At 50.6% G+C, this 18,054-nt stretch overlaps 1 protein-coding gene across 3 annotated transcripts in view; it reads left to right on the forward strand.

The window, feature by feature from the left end:
- The first annotated feature begins 3,373 nt into the window (after window positions 1–3,373).
- The window catches only part of ARID3A (AT-rich interaction domain 3A), an 80,803-nt gene continuing 66,122 nt past the window's right edge, over window positions 3,374–18,054 (forward strand). The window contains exons 1-3 of one of the 3 annotated variants that reach the window (XM_074204484.1): window positions 3,374–3,465; window positions 13,286–14,116; window positions 14,939–15,275. In XM_074204484.1, the coding sequence (XP_074060585.1) occupies window positions 13,719–14,116; window positions 14,939–15,275 (735 nt within the window). In that variant the 5' untranslated portion in view covers window positions 3,374–3,465; window positions 13,286–13,718. The other 2 variants (XM_074204483.1, XM_074204485.1) reach the window with 2 other exon arrangements.

Below are 18,054 nucleotides of genomic sequence, written 5' to 3' on the forward strand. Positions count from 1 at the left end.
ACCTAGGCAGAGCCCAACTTGCTTCAAACTCTCCTCCTTACTAGTGAAATCCTATAGAACTCTGAGTCACATAATAAAATATTAGGAATAGTATACAAAGGTGGAGCTTCCCAAGCACTATTAGACTCAGCACCATCCTAATTTTTTTAATTTAAAAAAATTTTTTCATCCTAACTCTTAAAAGCTGCCTACTATCATCATAAGGACTCAGAAGAAAGCTTTCATTTTCTAAACTGCCACCTTTCTAAGCTGATCCTTTAGCCTTAAAAACATTTGGGATTCTTGTGCTTTAATATATGATAGCTGCTAAGAAAGACCTGATAGAATATCAGAACAGAAAGAGGGAAGAGTAAAACCTTGTTGATGATGCCAGCAACAGAAATGGGCACATTCTGTGTTCTAAGGGTCTTCTTAGCGCCAACATTAACCCAAAGAACATAGAATGTCAGGGCTTGGAGGACCCTTAGAACACACAGAATGTCAGAACTGGGAGGACCTTTAGGACGCAGAATGTCAGAGCTGGGAGGGTCTTTAGGACACAGAATTTCAGGCATGGGAAGGCCCTTAGAACATAGAAGATGAGAGTTTGAAGGATCCTTAGAACACAGAATGTCAGAACTAAACAGGACCTTAAAGATCATTGACTCCAAATCTCTTATTTTAGCCTTCTCTATCCATTTGACTTCTGTTCAACTCAACCGTGTAAAATGCCCTGAGATCCATGACAGAAATTGAAAAATGATACCACACCTGCCCCCAGGGAAGTTACAATCTACTGGTAGCATATTGGTCTGTGTGCAGAGAAACTTTAGTGAAATAACTGAGGTGTAGAGAGAAGCCTTTGAAAGCGGATTTTTTTTAGGTTTTTGCAAGGCAAAGGAGGGTTAAGTGGCTTGCCCAAGGCCACACAGCTAGGTAATTATTAAGTGTCTGAGACCATATTTGAACCCAGATACTCCTGACTCCAAGGCCAGTGCTTTGTCCACTACGCCACCTAGCCGCCCCGAAAGAGGATTCTTGAAGGACCTTCTAGGTCTTAGAAAAATAAATTCTAGGAGGAAAGGTTTTTTTCCTCCTAGTCAGGAGAATTAGGGAAGGATTTAAACATGTGAAGAGGAGGGAATGTATTCTAGGCAAAAACTCTTCAATGACCACCAGAGATGGGAAAAGGGAAGAACAAGAAGGGAGGAAAGCACACAGGGGCAAGAACATAGAATGATTTTGTTTGGGAGACAAATGAGCTACATGGCAGAAGGTAATAGGAGGTAAGGTTAGAGAGGTGTGATAGAGTCAGATTATAGAGTGCCTTGAATGTCAAACCCCAAAAAGTTTTTATTTTTTATCAAGTAGAAACACTAGAGGACTGAAGAAAGGAGAAAGGACATACAAAGAGAGCAATTATCAAGCTATTAACACACTTCAGGCAAGAAGAGACTGGAAGGCCTCATGAAGCAAGTTGAAAGGGGTGGCCAAGGAGGGATGAGGGAAAGGAATGAAAAAAAAAATGAGGTTTTAACCTGGGGTGACAGATGATAGAAGGTAAGATATATGGGGCATATGGAATTTGATTTTTGGACATAAAATATGAGACCCCTCAGAGCTCTGAAGTTCCATATTCTAAGGGTCCTTCTGGTTTTGACATTCTCAGATCCAAGCTCCTCCCATTTCTGACATTTTTGTGTTCTTGGGGCTTTTCCAGTCCAGGCATTTTCTGTTTTAAGGGTCCTTTCAAGTCTAATATTTTACAGACTACGGTCTCTTCTAGGGGCGGCTAGGTGGCACAGGGGCTAGAGCGCCAAGCCTGGAATCAGGAAGACATGAGTTCAAATATGACCTCAGGTATTTAGTGTGACCCTGGACAAGTCGCTTCATCCATTTGCCTCAATCTCCTCATCTATAAAGTGAGCTGGAAAAGGAAACGACAAATCACTCCAGTATCTCTGTCAAGAAAACCCCAAACGGGGGGTCACAAAAGATAAACCCGGACAACCAGAAGCCCCTGGCAGGTCTGACAAGCCGGCAGGTTGCCTGAATTTCCGGGGGGCAGAATTTACCTCCTCCCCATCGCCCCTTCTCATTAAGTCTGAATCCTTGATTAATCGTCACCTCCCGCCGTGGGCCGGGCCACCTAGCCTGCAAGGTCTCTGGGCACTTGGGAGGGGGCAGCTGCTTCCTCCTCGGTCTCATCTCTTTCTCAGCGCCGAGAATACAAGTTATAAGCTATCGTGGCTGGAATAATAAAGGAACAAACACTTATGGAGCACCCAGGTCTTGGGCGTTGCTCCGCGCTGTCCTCACGGCTACCCGGGGACCCCAGTTATCCTGTTATCCCACCCGCTTTTGTTTTTGGCGAGACAATGGGCGCGAGTGACTGCTTCAGCATCGTCACACAGAGGACAGAATTTGAACCCAGTGCTCCGGCCCCTCTACCACCTCGCTGCCCCAGGGCTTCCTCATACCCGCGTTTTACAGATGAGGAACCTGAGGCACACCGAGGATAACAGATTTTTAAGGGTCACGAAGCTCCTGTAAAGCTTTTTCTTATTTTTATAATCTTCGGCGGCGACTCTTGCGAGTCTTGCTGCCTTGGTGCCCGAGCCCGAGAAGCCTTTGGGGGGACTTGGACGCGTCTATCAACGGCGAGACTTGAACTCAGGTCTTCGTGATCCTGAGGTCTGGTGGAGATCCTTGAATCCAGCCCTCCTCCTTGACCGGCGGGGAAACCGAGGCCCAGAGAGGGGGAGCAGCGGCCGGACGGTCCGGGGCCGGGGCCGCGGCGAGTGGCGGCACCGATGCCTGGGGGGGCGATGACCCCAGGAGCCCAGCCGCTGCAGGGCTCGGCATGCAGCAGGCGCTCAATAGCTGCGCCTGTCCTCCCTTGCCTCGGCCCGCAGCCCCGCGCGCTTTCCCCGGCCAGCCGGGCGGCCTTGGGGAATCCTCCCCCTCCTCCGGGAGCCCGATCGGGCACTTTGTAGACGGTCCCTAGACGGGAGGGGAGGGGGCGTGTCCTCCGCAGCGACTTTAGTATCTCTTCTTTTTAAAACTGATTTCTCTTGATTTAAAGGGGCCGCGGCCGGGGCTGCAGCCTGGGACCCCCGGGGCGGGCGGGGCGGGCGGGGCGGGGCCGCGGGGGGCGGGGCGGGCCTCCGCGGCGGGGGCGGGGGCGGCCGCACGCCGCGCGGCTCTGATTCAGAGGTTAGGAATTTGCATCCGATCGCCCCGGCCGGCCAATGGGCGCCCGGGGGCGGGGCGTCGGGGCCGCGGGGGGCGGGGGCCGCCGCGCGCCAGGAGGAATTTACCAATCCGGCCCAATCGGGGTGGGGGGGCCGGGGGGGCCGCAGCGCGCAGGGCCGCGGGGCGGGCAGGAGGCGGGCGGAGCGCGGCCAGGCCAGCCGGGCCGAGAGCCGGAGCAGCCCGAGGCGGCGCGGGAGGACGGGCTGGGCCGGGCCGGCCGCCCGGAGCACGGTAAGGCGGGCTGGGGGCGCCCCGGCGCGCCGGGCCCGGCCACCCGGGCCCCCGGGCCCCCGGGCCCCCGGGCCCCCGAGCGGGGCGGAGCGGGGCCGCCCGCGGCGCGCCCTCCCCCCTTGGGTCCTTCCGGGGCGCCCCGGGCCGGGCCGGGCCGGGCCGCGGGCCCTTTAAACCCGGAACTGCGCCCGCCCCCCGCGCTGGCCCCGGGCCGGGGATGCCGGCAGGGAGGGCGGCGGGCCGGGCCGGGCCCTTCACCTGCGGCACTTCCTCCGCTCGCGGACTTGGCGGGGGCCCCCGAGCCGGCCCGGGGCGCCCTGGCGGCGGGGGGAGGGGGCGCCCGGCTCGGACCCGGCGGCGCCGGGGCCTGGGCTGCGCTGCCGCCGCGGCCGCGGCTCCTCCGACCGCGCCGAGCGGAAATCCTGTCCCCGGGCCGGGCCGGGCCGGGCCGGGCCGGGGGCCGCGGCGCCCCCGTCACCCCTCCCCCCGAGCCCCCCGCCGCCCCCGCCCCGGGCCCCGGCGCCTCCGAGGCTCCCGGCTCGGGCGGGGCAGGGGCCGGACCCGGCGGCCGGAAGGGGGCAGGACCCCACCCCACCCCCAACTGCGGCCGGCCGGGCCGAGGGGCGCCGGGAGCCCCCTCCCCCTCCCGGCGGAGCCCGGGGTGGCGCGTGGGGGGGCCGCACGCCCGGCGGCACACGCACCCACACTGGCACACTCCCTCTCGCCCCCCGCCCCCCGGGCCCCCCATGCACAAGCTGGGCTCGGGGGCCCTCCTGCCCCCCGGGAGCCTCTGTCCTCCCCGGGGGCTCCCGGGAGATCCCGGCCCGGTGGGATCCGCGCTCCTGCAGACTCCAGATGCAAGCCGGTTCTTTCCAAGAAGTTTAGAAGGAATCCGGCCGCGGGGCTTTTTGTTTGTTTGTGTTTTTAGTGGTCTTCTCTTTTTTTTTTAAGCTCTCTTCTTAATTTCTTTTTCAGTTTCCTTTCTTCCCTGTGAAGCTTCCCATCAGAGGCTGGGGCTGCCCCTTCCCCTTCTGCTCTCCCCTCCCCCACTTGGGAGGCCTACGTCCAGGGCCCTGCAGCCTTGCACAACACTTTAAATACTGGGTTTTGCAAGGGTCCTGGGGCCCCAAGCCTCCGCTGCGTAGAAGACCCAGATGTAGCTGGGGGTGGGAAGCAGATCCATGCATAAAAGCCACTGCAGTAACTCTTCCCTTCCTCCGGCTTCGCCCCCTCCTCTAGCATCTGCCCACATCGAGGTGCCTCTCCCTCCCACCCATCCACCTACCTTAAAATCGTTCAGGCTGCGGCTATTCTAAGTCCCCGGGGACCAGAGGATGCAACAAATAGGAGAAGAACAAAGGGTTAATTGGTTTTGGGGGCCTGGAGCCAGGGATGATGCTGTGGGGGAGGTGGTAAGCCTACTCTATCACTAATATAGGGGGACACCTCTAGAGAGGGATCCCAAAGCTGTCCAAGCCCTCATGCTCGTCATATCTGGATCCCAACAGGGCTACTGAACACCTAAGAGCCCTGGCAGGGAGGGATGTCTAGGCTGTGGGTGGCCAAATCCAGATTCATAGCTCCCAATTCTTTCTGTATCCCATTGTCACTGCCGCCACCCCCTTCGCCATGTGCCTACAAGATGCCCAGATATCCAGGTTTTCTGAGGCCAAAAACTTTTAACTGAAGGTACTGGGATGTCAAGCTACAGGGGTTCAGAAATTCACTCTCATCCATATAGGGGCAGCAGAAAACAGGACCCTGGAAAGGAAAATGAGGCCTGGTCTCTCTGACTCTAGTCATTTTTGCCTATAAGATGGCCTTCTTCAGGGCATCCCTGGGGGCAGGAGTAGGCCGGGACAGAACTGAGTGATCCCTGAGAACACAGTGTCAGAGCCGGGAGGGCCCTTAGAATAGACTGTCAGAGCTAAAATCGTCCTTCAGGATGACCAACCTCAGCAGGCTCCAGATAGGCTCAACTGAGGCCCCAGCTATTTCTTTTCCTCCATGGGACTAGAACAGCTTCTTTCTTTCCCTTACAATCAATAGCCAGGCCCATAACTGGCCTCATGTATGGCTGGGCCGGGGGCAGGGTCCTGGTATGGAGGAATGAGCAGGCCTGCCAGTCAGGGTTGGCCCCTCTAAAGTAGGGAATAAGGTCAGGCAGCCAGCCAGGCAGGCAGGGTGTTGCCAGACTCCCTTCCCTTCACCTCTTCGAAGCTAAGCCACCCTGCCCCAAAAGACCTTCTGGGATCTTGACTTTGGATTCTTTGCTGGCTTATAACTTTTCTGAGAAGGGTAGGGGTGAGTTGTTTCAGGAATCAACTTGGGTGACTAGATGTACTGAAAATGGATGCTGGCTGTCTGCTAAGCCCTGTTCCTAAGTTCGTGGAAATGATGGCCAGAGCTTTAGAGTGGGCCAGATAGTCCTTCCTTGGACAGAGGTGAAATGGAAGGGCCCATCCTGGGCCCTTCTAAACTCTCTTCCTTGAAACAAGCTGGCTATCTGGGTTAGGTTGTTAAGTTATATGGCCTTCATTTTACAAATGAGAAAACTGAGGTGCTAAAAGATAACGGGATCTCGATTTGGAACTAGGAGGGGCCCTTTGAAACCACTTCTTCATTTTATAGATGAAGAAACTGAGGTCCAAAGAGATTGTTATTGGCCCAGGGTTATACATTAATGAGTGTCTGAGGCCTTCCAGCCTCCTAAGCTTCAAAGGCACCTTGACTTTCTTACGGTCGTACAGGGACTCACACATGGAACTGAGGTCTACTAAGGAAACAACCCCCCCCCGCCCATCATTTACAGGTCAGAAATCAGGAGGGCTAGCTCTAGTCTGGGCTCTGTCTGTGGGAGTTTAGGCCAAGTCCTTCTCTCTCTGGAGCTCAGTTTCCTCATTTGTAAATTGTGGCTAAGGATTGGATTTAGATTATAGTGGAAGGAGGGAAAAAAAAAAGATGGCTTGTGATGCCTGCAGGGGATGGTCTCAAATAACATGGGACTGGTTTAAAGGCAAACAACCCCCTCCAAAGGTTCTCAGCTTTTACCAGCTAGTAAAAGGAGAACTCAGATACTTCCATTTCTATAATGTTTGAAGGTGCCTTTTCCACCTTGACCTGAGACAACAGGGATTCTGAGGGGCTAGTGATCTACCTAAGGTCACCCCTCCAGTAAGTCCCAGGTTTTCTGGTTTTAAGCTCAGCTCTTTCCCTGTCTTCATGAAGGATGATAGAATAGAGTTCTTTAAGTACAACCCTCCTATTTGTTTTTGGTTTTGCTTTTTTTTTTTTTTTTTAACAAATGGAGAAACTGATTCTCAATGATATTAAGAGCCCTTTTCCTAAGGTCCCCTAGGTAGCATGCTCAAATCATTTGACTTCAAGTCCCATGCTCAGTCACACTGTTCCTCTGGGTGATGGTCTTTTCATCTCCCAGCAGCTTGACTTTGGTTGGAAAAGCAAGGGATATTGAAAAGTTATCTTTAATTGATGACTTTTGTTTTCCAATTGCCAACATTTTGAATATCATTTCCCCTTCCCCATCCTACCCCTCCACCATTCCTAAAGAGAAAGACATTTAAACCAAACCAACCTGCCAGATCTGAGAGTATGTACAGTGATTTGTACCCATAGTTCCCCACCTCATCAAGGAAGGGAGGAATGGGAAATAATGGAAGGAGCTCTGAACTGAGACCTAGCCATCCTGGATTTGAATTCTGTCTCCCACTTTGGACAAATTGCTGTTTTGAGCCTCTGTTTCCTCATCTGTAAAACAGGGATGTTGGCTATCTTTACACTTCCTCTCCCACTAGGCAGTTTTAAAGAAAGTACTTTGTAAAGTCTAAATATTTTTAGAAATAGAGATTATTTATTCGTGTCTAAGCAAGGAGGAACCCATTTTGTGAGACATTATAATTGGAAGTATTTATTGTATTTATATAGGTGCGTTCGGTGGTTTATAAATATTTCATTTGATCTTCACCATAACTCTGAGAGAGAGGTGCTACTATTACCATCTCCATTATACTGATTAAGAAACTGAGGCTAACTGAGGTTGAGTGATTTTTATCCAGCCAGGGTCACTCAGCCAGTAAATGTCTGAGCCTGGATCTGAACTTCTCTTTCATTGTTGATGCTCAGCTGCCATAATTTATTAATTGAATCCTAGAGAATTGACTTGTTCTGGCTTAAGTAGCTAGAAAGTGCCAGAGGTTAGATATGAACCTGGTTTTTCTGTTTCTTAAGGCCAGCATTCCAACAGTAGCCTTGGGGGTGGGGTAGGGAAGCCAGCAGCCCAAAGAATATAAGTATATTCAAATATCTAATGACTACTAGAAAGTTGAAAAGTGATTAATTATACTCATTCTGCTTGATACTAGGGGGGGAAAACTAGAAGGAGTGGGGGTGCAGAGAGCTTTAGGTTGGTTGGAGGGGAAGAAATTTCTACCAGTTTCAGTTGTCTCAAAATAGGGCAAGACTACCTTAGGAGGTGGGTAGTGAGTTTCCTGTCACTGGATGTCTGCAAGCTGATGATTACTCGATGGAGGTTTCTGAGGGACTTTCTCACACTAAGTGCTCCCAGCTCAGATTTATAGATAGGATTGATTGGGACCATCCTAAAATATACAGACCCATGGGATACCTCCTGGGATGGAGAGTCAGTAAGGAAGAGAAAGTGGAAAAGTGGGTGGAGTTGGAGAAAAGGTAGGATTTGAGGGCTAGCTGGGGACTGACTGTTGGGATGACCGAGAGAGAGGAGCAGAGAGGAGCAGAGGAGGCCCTACCCAGGCTAACTCTGCTGACCAGCTATCATTCTCAGGTCAGTTCTGGACAAGGGAGGTTGGGGAGGAAAGCTGTGGACTGATAAGGGAAGATGATTGCAGGCCTCAGGGTTATAGCTGGAAGAGATCTTAGAATATGGATTGCTAGAGCTGTAAAGCAAGAGTTAGGAATTTGGGTTTTAAAAAATATTTTGGTAACTCATTTCTACATAGTTTTCTTCCTTTGTAATGATCTTAAGTGTTTTTTGCACTTAAAAACATTCTTTTGAGAAGGGACCCAAGAGCTGCAAGATTGTGTGTGTGTTGGGGGGGAACTATGACAAAAATGGGGAGTAAGAACTAGTGGAAAGGAACCTCAGACTTAGAATTTTCATTTGTCTTTAAGATTATTGTTGGTTGATTGTTCAGTTGTTTTCAATCTTGTTGGACTCTTTGTGACCCTGTTTGAGTTTTTTTGGGGAGGGCAGGGCAATGGGGTTAAGTGACTTGCCCAAGGTCACACAGCTAGGTAATTAATTATTAAGTATCTGAGGCTGCATTTAAATTCAGGTCCTTCTGGCTCTATCCACTGCATCACCTAGCTGCCCCAGTTTTCTTGGCAAAAGCACTGGAGTGGTTTACCATTTCCTTTTCCAGCTCATTTTGCAAGTAAAGAAACTGAGGCAAGCAGGGTGAAGTGAATTGCCCAGGTCATACAACTAATAAGTGTCTGAGGCTGAATTTGAACCCAGGAAGATGAGTCTTCCTGACTCCAGGCCTGGGGCTCTATCCCCTGTGCTACCTAGCTTTCCTAGGACTAAGAGTTTGAAATGTTAAATTTGCAGTGTCAAGCTAGGAGAGGGCTCCTGGAACATTGATTCTCAGCAGAAAGGAAGCTTAGAACCTAGAACATAAATCTTGAGAGCTGGGATGGGCCTTAGCACACAGAATGGCAGAACTGGGAAGCCCTTAGAATGTACAATGTCACAAGTGAGACCTTAGATATAATTTAACCAAACCCTTTGTTTTTCAGATAGCGAAACTGAGGCACAGGGGCATTAAATGATTTGCTCTTGGTTATAGAACTAATTCATATAACGAACCAGATTCAGACTCCCCTCCATTTGACTTCAAATCAAGTTTTCTTGCCACTGAGGACTATCACACTTCTCTGGGCTTATTTCTGCAGTATGTTCAGTGATCCCAAGACCTTTTCTAACTTGTATGCTTCCACATGATGGATGTTGAAGATGAAGGCTCAGGGCTGGCATCTCCTCCAGCTCCAATCTCTTGACCTAATCTTGGAATTGCATTGGCAATAGTTCTGGATCAGCTCAGACCCAGCCCCAACCCCTTCCCTCCCTCCCTCCCTCCCTTCTTCCTTGTATCTTTGACCAAAATAGGCCCTGGAGCTCAGAGGAGGTTCTTCCCTCCTCCCCCTCTCCCCCAGGTGCCACCATAGGAGTCCAGCCCTTGGCAGCTGGCCGTAGGGTGGATTTACCGCCCTTATGCTGTTCTGCTGGATACTCAGCTGCTGAGTGGCCTTGCTTGTCCTGGCACAGTTCCATGGGTATGTTTGCTGTGTGGGCATTTTGACCCAAACATGCTTTTGAATATACCCTATATTGAATGTGGGGGCTCTTCTGTGGAAATCTGATTTTGTCAGAAGATTTGTCAAATCCCTTTGTGTATCTTGACATCACATGTTCCCCACCCTCACCTCCCTCCTGGGGGGGGGGGAGGCTAAGGGAAACTTGGAGAAACCTTGGTCTAGACTTGGACTCTTCCTGTTCTCCAGGAGAAATCATCCCTTATGTGTCATTTTGGGGGCAGGGCTATCCTTTGAGATCTTTTTTCTGAAGTCTTAAGTTTTACCAGAAAGGGAGGAGTTGCCCCCTTATCCCACCCCACTATTAATACTCTTAACATTCATCTGCCATATTACTCATCCCTCAGCCTCAGGTGTTTTGGATGTGGTCTGATGCCCCCCCCCCCCCAGTGGTAGTGGTTTTTAGTTTGGGCTTATTGTTGCTGGGGCTTAGAAGTGACATAGAAAGGAGTGAATACAGAGATCAATTCATAGTCTCTGGACCTGGTAGGAAAAATCTGGGCTGGATTCCTGCAGCTTGGAAAAGTCAGCTTCCCTTCTCTGGGCTTTACTGTCGTCCGGGGTCAGATGAATTTCCTTTTAGATTGTAAGCTCCTTGAGGGCAGGCATTGTCCTTTTCCTTATTTATATTTATGCTTAGTTCAATACACTTAATGTGTATTAGCCTTTGACTTTTGACTTGAGAGGCTAGATAATGCAGGTAGATAATGCAGTGGGTAGGTTACAGCCCTAAAGTCAGGAGGACCTGAGTTCAAATCCAGCCTCAAACACACAGTGGCTGTATGACCTTGGGGGGCAAGTCACTTAACCCTGACTGTCTCGCATAGAGGCCGTTTCTGGTTGTCCTGATTCATATCTGGCCACTGGATCCAGATGGCTCCCGAGGAGAAAGTTAGGACATTGACTCAGCACAGCCCCCCCCCACTCAAATCTAATTCACATGCTTGTCATGGTATCACCTCCCTGATGTCCTGATATTCTTCAGTAACGAAGGACAAACATCAGATCTGAGAGGCTACACCAGAAGGACTTCCTTGCCCTGTGGGTAGGAGTGAAAGACCATTGAACTGGTCCATGGCCTATATTGAATCTTTAGTCAGGCAGACCTGGGCTCAAATCCTGCCTCAGACAGGCTGGATGAGTCACTGTTTCCTCAACTGGAAAATTGAGGCCAGCCTCCTGGGTAGTAGACAGAAATCCTTTAAAAATGAAAATTATCATCATTCCTTTAAACTGACAATAGCCCAAATATCCAGAGATCTTGTCCTGGAGATGATTCTGGACTTGGGTGAAATTAATATGGCAGACCCCAAAGTTGAGTTTGGAGATGAGCTGGATGGTCTTGGATTCCAAAATTTTAGAAGTGGAAAGAACTTGAAATCCTTCTAGCCCTGACTACTCATTCTACAGATGAGGAAACTGAGACCCAGACTGGGGCAATGATTTGTCCAGAGTTATCCAGAGCTTGGGACCAGAAGCCAAAACTTATGACTCCAAGTCCATTGCTCCTTCCACTACAACACATTGTTACAGAAGGGAGGTCTTCAGTCTTATCTTGAGTCATGAGGCCCAGAGAGGGATGGCCAAGTTTGCCTAGAGGCAAACAACATGTATGTCTAAAATCTTTTACTTTTTTTACCTCAGGGGTCCTTTATTTATTACTTCTCCCTATTCCCTCCACACCCCTTTTTTAAAATATACCCTTCTCCCCCTCCTCTCTGTTTCTTGTTTGATTCTAGCCTTTGGGAACCCTCACCCTGCTCTCCCTCCCCCCAGATGAAGACCAGACTTAGGACTGGGAATTCACAAAGATCTGGGTTCTAGGTCTTCCTTATATTTGGGGGGGAGAACAAAGTTCTAGGTGCCCCATCTTTGGGAGCCAGAACTGAGGGAGATGCCACCAATGAGACAGAGATGAGTGAACAGAAAACCAATGGCAGCTGACTTATTTATATATGTAGAACTTGGAACTTGGAATGCCACACACAGACCCTAGTTCTGGGTGGCCCAAGGAGACCGCAGCCAATCAGCAGCTGAGGCAGGAGGAGGCCTTCCCCACCTTTGTTTATGAAGCAACAATTCTGAGAGCAACAATTCCCAGTCCCTGGGGGTCAACCAGATGAGGTGCTGTTTATCTCTCCCTGGACTGCAGCAGGTGCCAGGGAAGGCTGGCTTTAATATTAATGAATTGTCTCTGGAGGTGACCCCAGATCCCCGGGTTGTAGGTGAAAGGCAAAAGGTATTAGGGGAAGGGACAAATTCTCAGCTTTCTGGTCCTTCCTCCAGGGCACCCTCCTAGTCTTGGAGGAAGGGAGTTGGGGAGACGCTGACCAGATCCTAAAGGGCCCTTATGATAAGAGGAACTGGAGAGTGGCGGGGGGGGTGCCCCCCATGTCCTGGATCCTCTTGACTCCTGTGTCCACCTACTTAGAGGTAAGGGAAATGGGGTAGCTGCGTAACTCAGGTTTCTCTCTCCCCAGCTTCCCAAACTTGATCCTTCCAAGCCCTAGGAGACTTAAAATGGTCTGGATTTCTTAGAGATTACCATTTGTCCCCCTTTTTTCCTCTCTAAGGCCCCTCATGATTTCTCTCTCAGGGCCTCCAGAGTCTGGTGGAAATCGCCCTTTGATCTTGGAATCAGGACAGACCTCCAACCCTTAACTAGCTGTGTGACACTGACATTTACCTCTCTGGGTCTCAGTTTCCTCATCTGTAAAATGAGAAAGGGTTAAATTTTCAAGGTCCTTTCTCTATTCTAGAAATCCCAACTTTAATACTTAACCACTTGTGTGACTTGAACAAACCTCTTTCAATCAGTCTCCTCATCAGTACAACGGGACTCAATACTTTAGCTCCTTACCACTGCCTCCTCTCGTTGTAAACTTTAAAATGACATAGAAATGGGAAAATCACTCTTGTCCTTCCTGGTCATCTGGCTGGCTTCTAGACCCTTGATGCCTATTGCATTTCATAGATCCTTTGGGAATCAGGACTGGGTAGAGCATAGGATGTGGTGGAGTTAGGATTAGGAGGTTTGTAGTGGAGAGAGTCGGGAGATTCAAGTTGGAATTTTGCTCTGGTACTGTCTAGCTATGTGACCTTGGGCCCTTCTAAAATGGGCATGGTGGCTCCGTCAGCTTCACTTTCCTTCCCTGGAATGGCTGCTGAGAAGGCACCTTGCACACTTTAACTTCTCATGAGCTGCAGGGCAAGCAGATTCTGGACTTCCTCCTCATTGGGCGTACCCCCTCAAAGTGGGTCCAGGCCCATTTATTGGTGCTAATCTCATATACCATGGCCCAGCCAGGCATTGAATTGTCTTGGAGGTAGGGGGCTTGAGAATGAACCCCTAGCCACAGGAAAATGTCATGGGGGGAATAGGTGGCGGGGAGAGCCTTCCAACTCTTCCATTTAGCTAACTTACCTTTCCCATTTTCCCCTTCCTCAGACAGGTTCTCAGAGGTACCTGGATGAAACAGGCCTGAGCCAGGTTGAGGCAAATAGGACTTGCTGACCTCAAACCCCACTGGCCCTGCTGCTGGCGGTGAAGGACATTCTCTACCCTTGCTGTATCTTGGGAATCCTCCAGGGGATGTTCAGCTGAGTGACTGCCTGAGCCCGGAGGGCCTCCGAGGGAGCTTTGGGCCAGCTCCTGGTGACCTCTGGGCTTGTGTCCCAGCCAGGGACTGGCCCAGAATCAGTAGAAGACAGCCCAGCCTGGCCCCTTTTCCTTCCTTTCGTTGTCATCGAAACCCCCCCCATTCGCCACGCTGCAGTGCGGCCCGCCCGCCCCCCGGCGCCTCCCCCCTTCCCCGCCGGGTCCTGCCCTGCCGCCCCCCTGTCCCCGGGCTCTTCAGCCCCCCGGCAGACGGAGGACAGCCATGAAGCTCCACGCAGTGATGGAGAATCTTCTACAGCGGCAGCAAAGGGCCCGGCAGGAGATGGAGGCCCGGCAGCAGGCACCAGAGCCACCGGGGCCCACTCCTACCCAAGGGCCTGGTGCCAATGCTGAAGATGGTGAGCCAGAAAACATGCGCATGCAGCGGGCCCAGATGGCAGCCTTGGCAGCCATGCGGGCTGCAGCCGCTGGCCTTAGCCATGCCCGGAGCCCTGGAGGCTCAGAGGGGAGTCCGATGTCCGGCGATGAGGAGGACGAGGATGAGATAGAAGAGGATGAGGTAGCCCCGGTCTTGCCTGCACGGGCAGATGAGCCAGTCCTGGGCACGGAGGGCAGTCACGGGTGCTTCCAGGAGCTGGTCTCAGAAGAGGAGGAGGAGATGTAAGTCATGAATGGGCAGGGAGGATACTTGAACCACAGACCCAAGAGTTGATGGGCTTACCTCTGACAGAACTCATCCCCTCTCTGGACCTTAATTTGCCCATCTCTAAAATGAGTTAGAGGTTAGTTATGATGTGCTGGATCTATGGCTGTGATAGACTGAGGCACAGGTACACCTCCAGAGGGGAGGAAAGCATGCTCAATTTGATTGTTGGCCTAGTTCATAGATGAGGATCATGGAAACTCAGAAACAACATGGCCCCTATGGCCTTCTGCCTCTACTTCCAAAACCTAATGCTTTCTGAGAGGAGCCAGGAGACTTCTTTCTGGGAAGCATTTGTGCTCTGGACTCTTCCCTTCTACTTCTAGAAATTGAACCAAGGGGGGCAGCTAGCTGGCACAGTGGATAGAGACTAGCCCTGGAGTCAGGAGGACCTGAGTTCAAATTTGGCCTAATGACACTTAATAATTGCCTGGCTGTGTGACCTTGGCCAAGTCATTTAACCCCATTGCCTTGCAAAAACTTAAAAAAAGAAAGAAATTGAACCAAGGGGGGAATGCTTTTGGAACTGGCCAATATCTCATCCTTGCTAGAGAAGGGACATGGACTATTCTGTGCTAGTGAAGGTTCCACTTGGTTTTATAGATAGGACCCAGAGACAAGGGACTAGCCCAAGCCCACACAGACAAGTCAGCTGGTAACAGGGCTCATGTGAACTTGACCAGTCCAAGGATTTATTCCATCATCCCAGTGGAGAAGGGGGAGGAGGCATGTGTATCCTGCCACTGACCCAACCTCTACCCTTTTCTTCTTTTGCCTAGGAAACAAAAATGGGAGGAAGAAGACTTTGAAGAAGACCCTGGGGAGGAGGAGGAAGAAGAAGAAGAGGAAGAGGAGGAGGAAGATGACTATGAAGAAGAAGAGGAGGATCTTGGAGAGGAGGGGATCGGCCCGGCTGGCCGGGCAAGGCTGGGCACGGGCTCCCTGCTCCCTCGGAAGCCACCAGCTCCCCAGCCTTACCTGGGAGATGCATCCCGGTTGCTGGGGAGCCAGGATCGCATGGCTCCAGGACTCACCCACCCAGGCACCTCTCAGCTCCCACCTCAGCCACAACCCCCTGACCATGGGGACTGGACGTATGAAGAACAGTTTAAACAGGTAGGACCTTGAGCTTTCTACCTCTTATACTGTAGAGTCTGGATTGTCCTATCGGCAACTTAAAGTGGGTCCTATGAGTGGGGGCCTTGATGTACTAATGTGTCAGGTGGCTTTATGAATGAATGGATGATTATTCCTCATGACTGCTGGAATCTTTTCTTGTAAAGCTATCTCAAGGACAGACCCATTGGGGTATAAGGCATCACCCATTCTGCCATTTTTCCCTGTGGTTTTTCTCTCATTTCTACCCCCAGATGGTCTAATCATCAATGCAGAGGATATAGCAGTGATCAGCACTGGGGCTTAACTGGTAGGGCTGTATCATGAAATGGGCAGGGGTCCCAGGAGATAAACAGAGCCTGGCCCAACAGGATCAGACATAGGGCAATGAGACTGGGACCCAGCAGGTGTTCAGAGGTCATTGCCAAGGCAATACTAACAGACAATCCAACTTTGACTCAATAGACTGTTGAATGAATGGGCTACCCCCAGTGATAGGAAGCCCTATGCTTTATACCCAGATCAATAGGAAGCTTAGACCCCCCCCCCCCCCCCAGGCCTTGCCTTTGTGGAACTTATGGTCTGACAGAACAAGGACAAGTTGTACCAGCAGCTAGAGAACATGCTCTGTGTGAGAAGCCAACAGATTATTGCTGTATTGGTTGGAAGGGGAAAAGCATAACTGATGGGGCTCAGAGGAGCCTTCAGGTCTTCAAATTTCTCATCGACCCTTAATTGACTTTCCTCTCACATTTTCTCTTGTATCAGGTTTATTTGAAGATATGATTCCCTCTTGTTAGACCCCAAGTCCCTTTTTATTTCTTGTTGTGCTATCCCACAGGTAATCGATAGGCATTTCATCTGTTATCAGCCACTGTTTCTGGGGGATAGAAAAAGAGGCAAAAGACAGTTCCCTGCCCTCAAAGCACGTAGATTCTACTGGGGGAGACAACAAATAAACAAATAAGCACAAACCAATCAAATAGAGGCAAAATAGAAAATAATTGAGAGGAAAGGCACTAGAATCGAGAGGATTTGGAACCTTGAGAAATTTCCAGGGAATCTTGATCTTGATGGGGCTAAAGATTCCTCTCGTCTCATCCTGTTTCATCCAGGCCCTTTTCTCATAAACCCTCCCTAGACAATCCTCCACCGTGTTTTACATTGGGTTGTCCAGGGCTCCCTCTCAAATTCTTGGCTGACTCAGACCCTTCTCTAGCCCCTGTATTTCCTGAATGATGACTGTCCACCATGCTGGTCTTTTCATTGCCATTTGGGCCACCTGGGACTCTGGTGACAGTAGGATTCTAGCTATGTGTATATTCAATTGAATCAACTTGAAAAGGATGGCACTTCATTTGGGCTTTTAATGACAGACTCAGGGATTTGACCACAGGAAGACTTTTCAGATGGGAGACATAGGCATGAGCAAAAGTAAGGAGACAGCAGAATGAATTTAAAGCATATTGAAGAAGGCAAAAAATCTTGTTTGTCTGGAGTGGGAGATCCATGTAGTAATGGAAGGTGAGTTAGAAAAGTTGGGTGGGCACCATATCGTAGAAGGCCTAGGGTACAGTCTCTGAGTTTGAGTTTTGTTTATCGGAAATAGCCATTGAAGGCTTTTGAGGAGTAGTGTGACATGACTGGGCCTTTGCAGAAAGTTTAGGCTGGCAGTGAAGAGGGGGAGAGTGGATCCTTTCGAGGCTGTTGAAATGAAGAATGGTACTGAGTATCTGGCAAAGGTGATGACATAGAGGGGCTAGAGAGAGGTGGGAAATGTAGTGAAGGTGTGATGAGAGGATTGGTGACAGTCTTGATGTGGGAGGTGAGCAAGAGGGCAGGGAGACACTCTGTCCTCAGGTCCTGCATAGAGGGGGTTGGGACCTCAGGTGCAGCCCTGGACCTGGGGCTGGTATAGGAGGTGAAACCAGGCCAGGCTCCATTACCAGAACTGAGGTCCAAACACTGAAGGAGAGCAGCTAACAGCTATCTGTGAGGCTGCAGCCCAGATCCAGTCTTTCCTGGCCCCAAACGATTGGGCTGTCCCTGGTTCAGACCATACAAGACTGGATAATGCTGGGTTGGAGGGCTGGGCAGGGAATGGAGACGGGGGAGGGGGGTGCCTGTCATCATGAACAACAAAATCACAGAGATGTGGTTTAGGATGGCGGGAAGAGCACTAGAAGTGGAAGCCAGAGGCCTGGGTTCAAGTTCTGACCCTGATACTAGCCATTCACTCTCTCATTTTCTTCATCTGTAAAATGGAAGAAAACAGCCTGCCTCCTGTGGCTTTTGGGAAAAAGTATAATAAAAATTGGCACTATGGTTGTTATTGTTATATATTATATTGTATTTTCAATTCTTTATTGTTTTATAGAATTATTATTTTGTTTGTAATAATAACAGAGTCAAGGTATAAGGGTTTGCTTGATCTCGTCTGTTGACAAGGGGGCTTTTGGGACCACTGGATAGGGGAAAGGGGAATGGTGATGGGTGGGGGGGGATGAGGTTTTCAGATTAGAGGATCTCAACTGGTCTTATTCCTGAGAACCCACAGAGGGGGGCTCAGCTCACTCTCAGTGCCTCACACTTTCCCATTTTGTTCATGAAGCCCTTCTGGTTGGGTTCTGGAGGCCATGAATAAGTTTGAGGGACAATCGGAGCCTCAGCCAAGCTCTTAGCAAAGCCACCGCTTCCTCCTCCCCCCACCATCTTCTTTGCTCCCACTCATTAAGAGCCCTGCCAGGCTCTGCCAGGGACAAGACACCGTTTGTCCCCT

Source organism: Macrotis lagotis, chromosome X (assembly GCF_037893015.1).
Source record: "Macrotis lagotis isolate mMagLag1 chromosome X, bilby.v1.9.chrom.fasta, whole genome shotgun sequence".
NCBI lineage: Eukaryota > Metazoa > Chordata > Mammalia > Peramelemorphia > Peramelidae > Macrotis > Macrotis lagotis.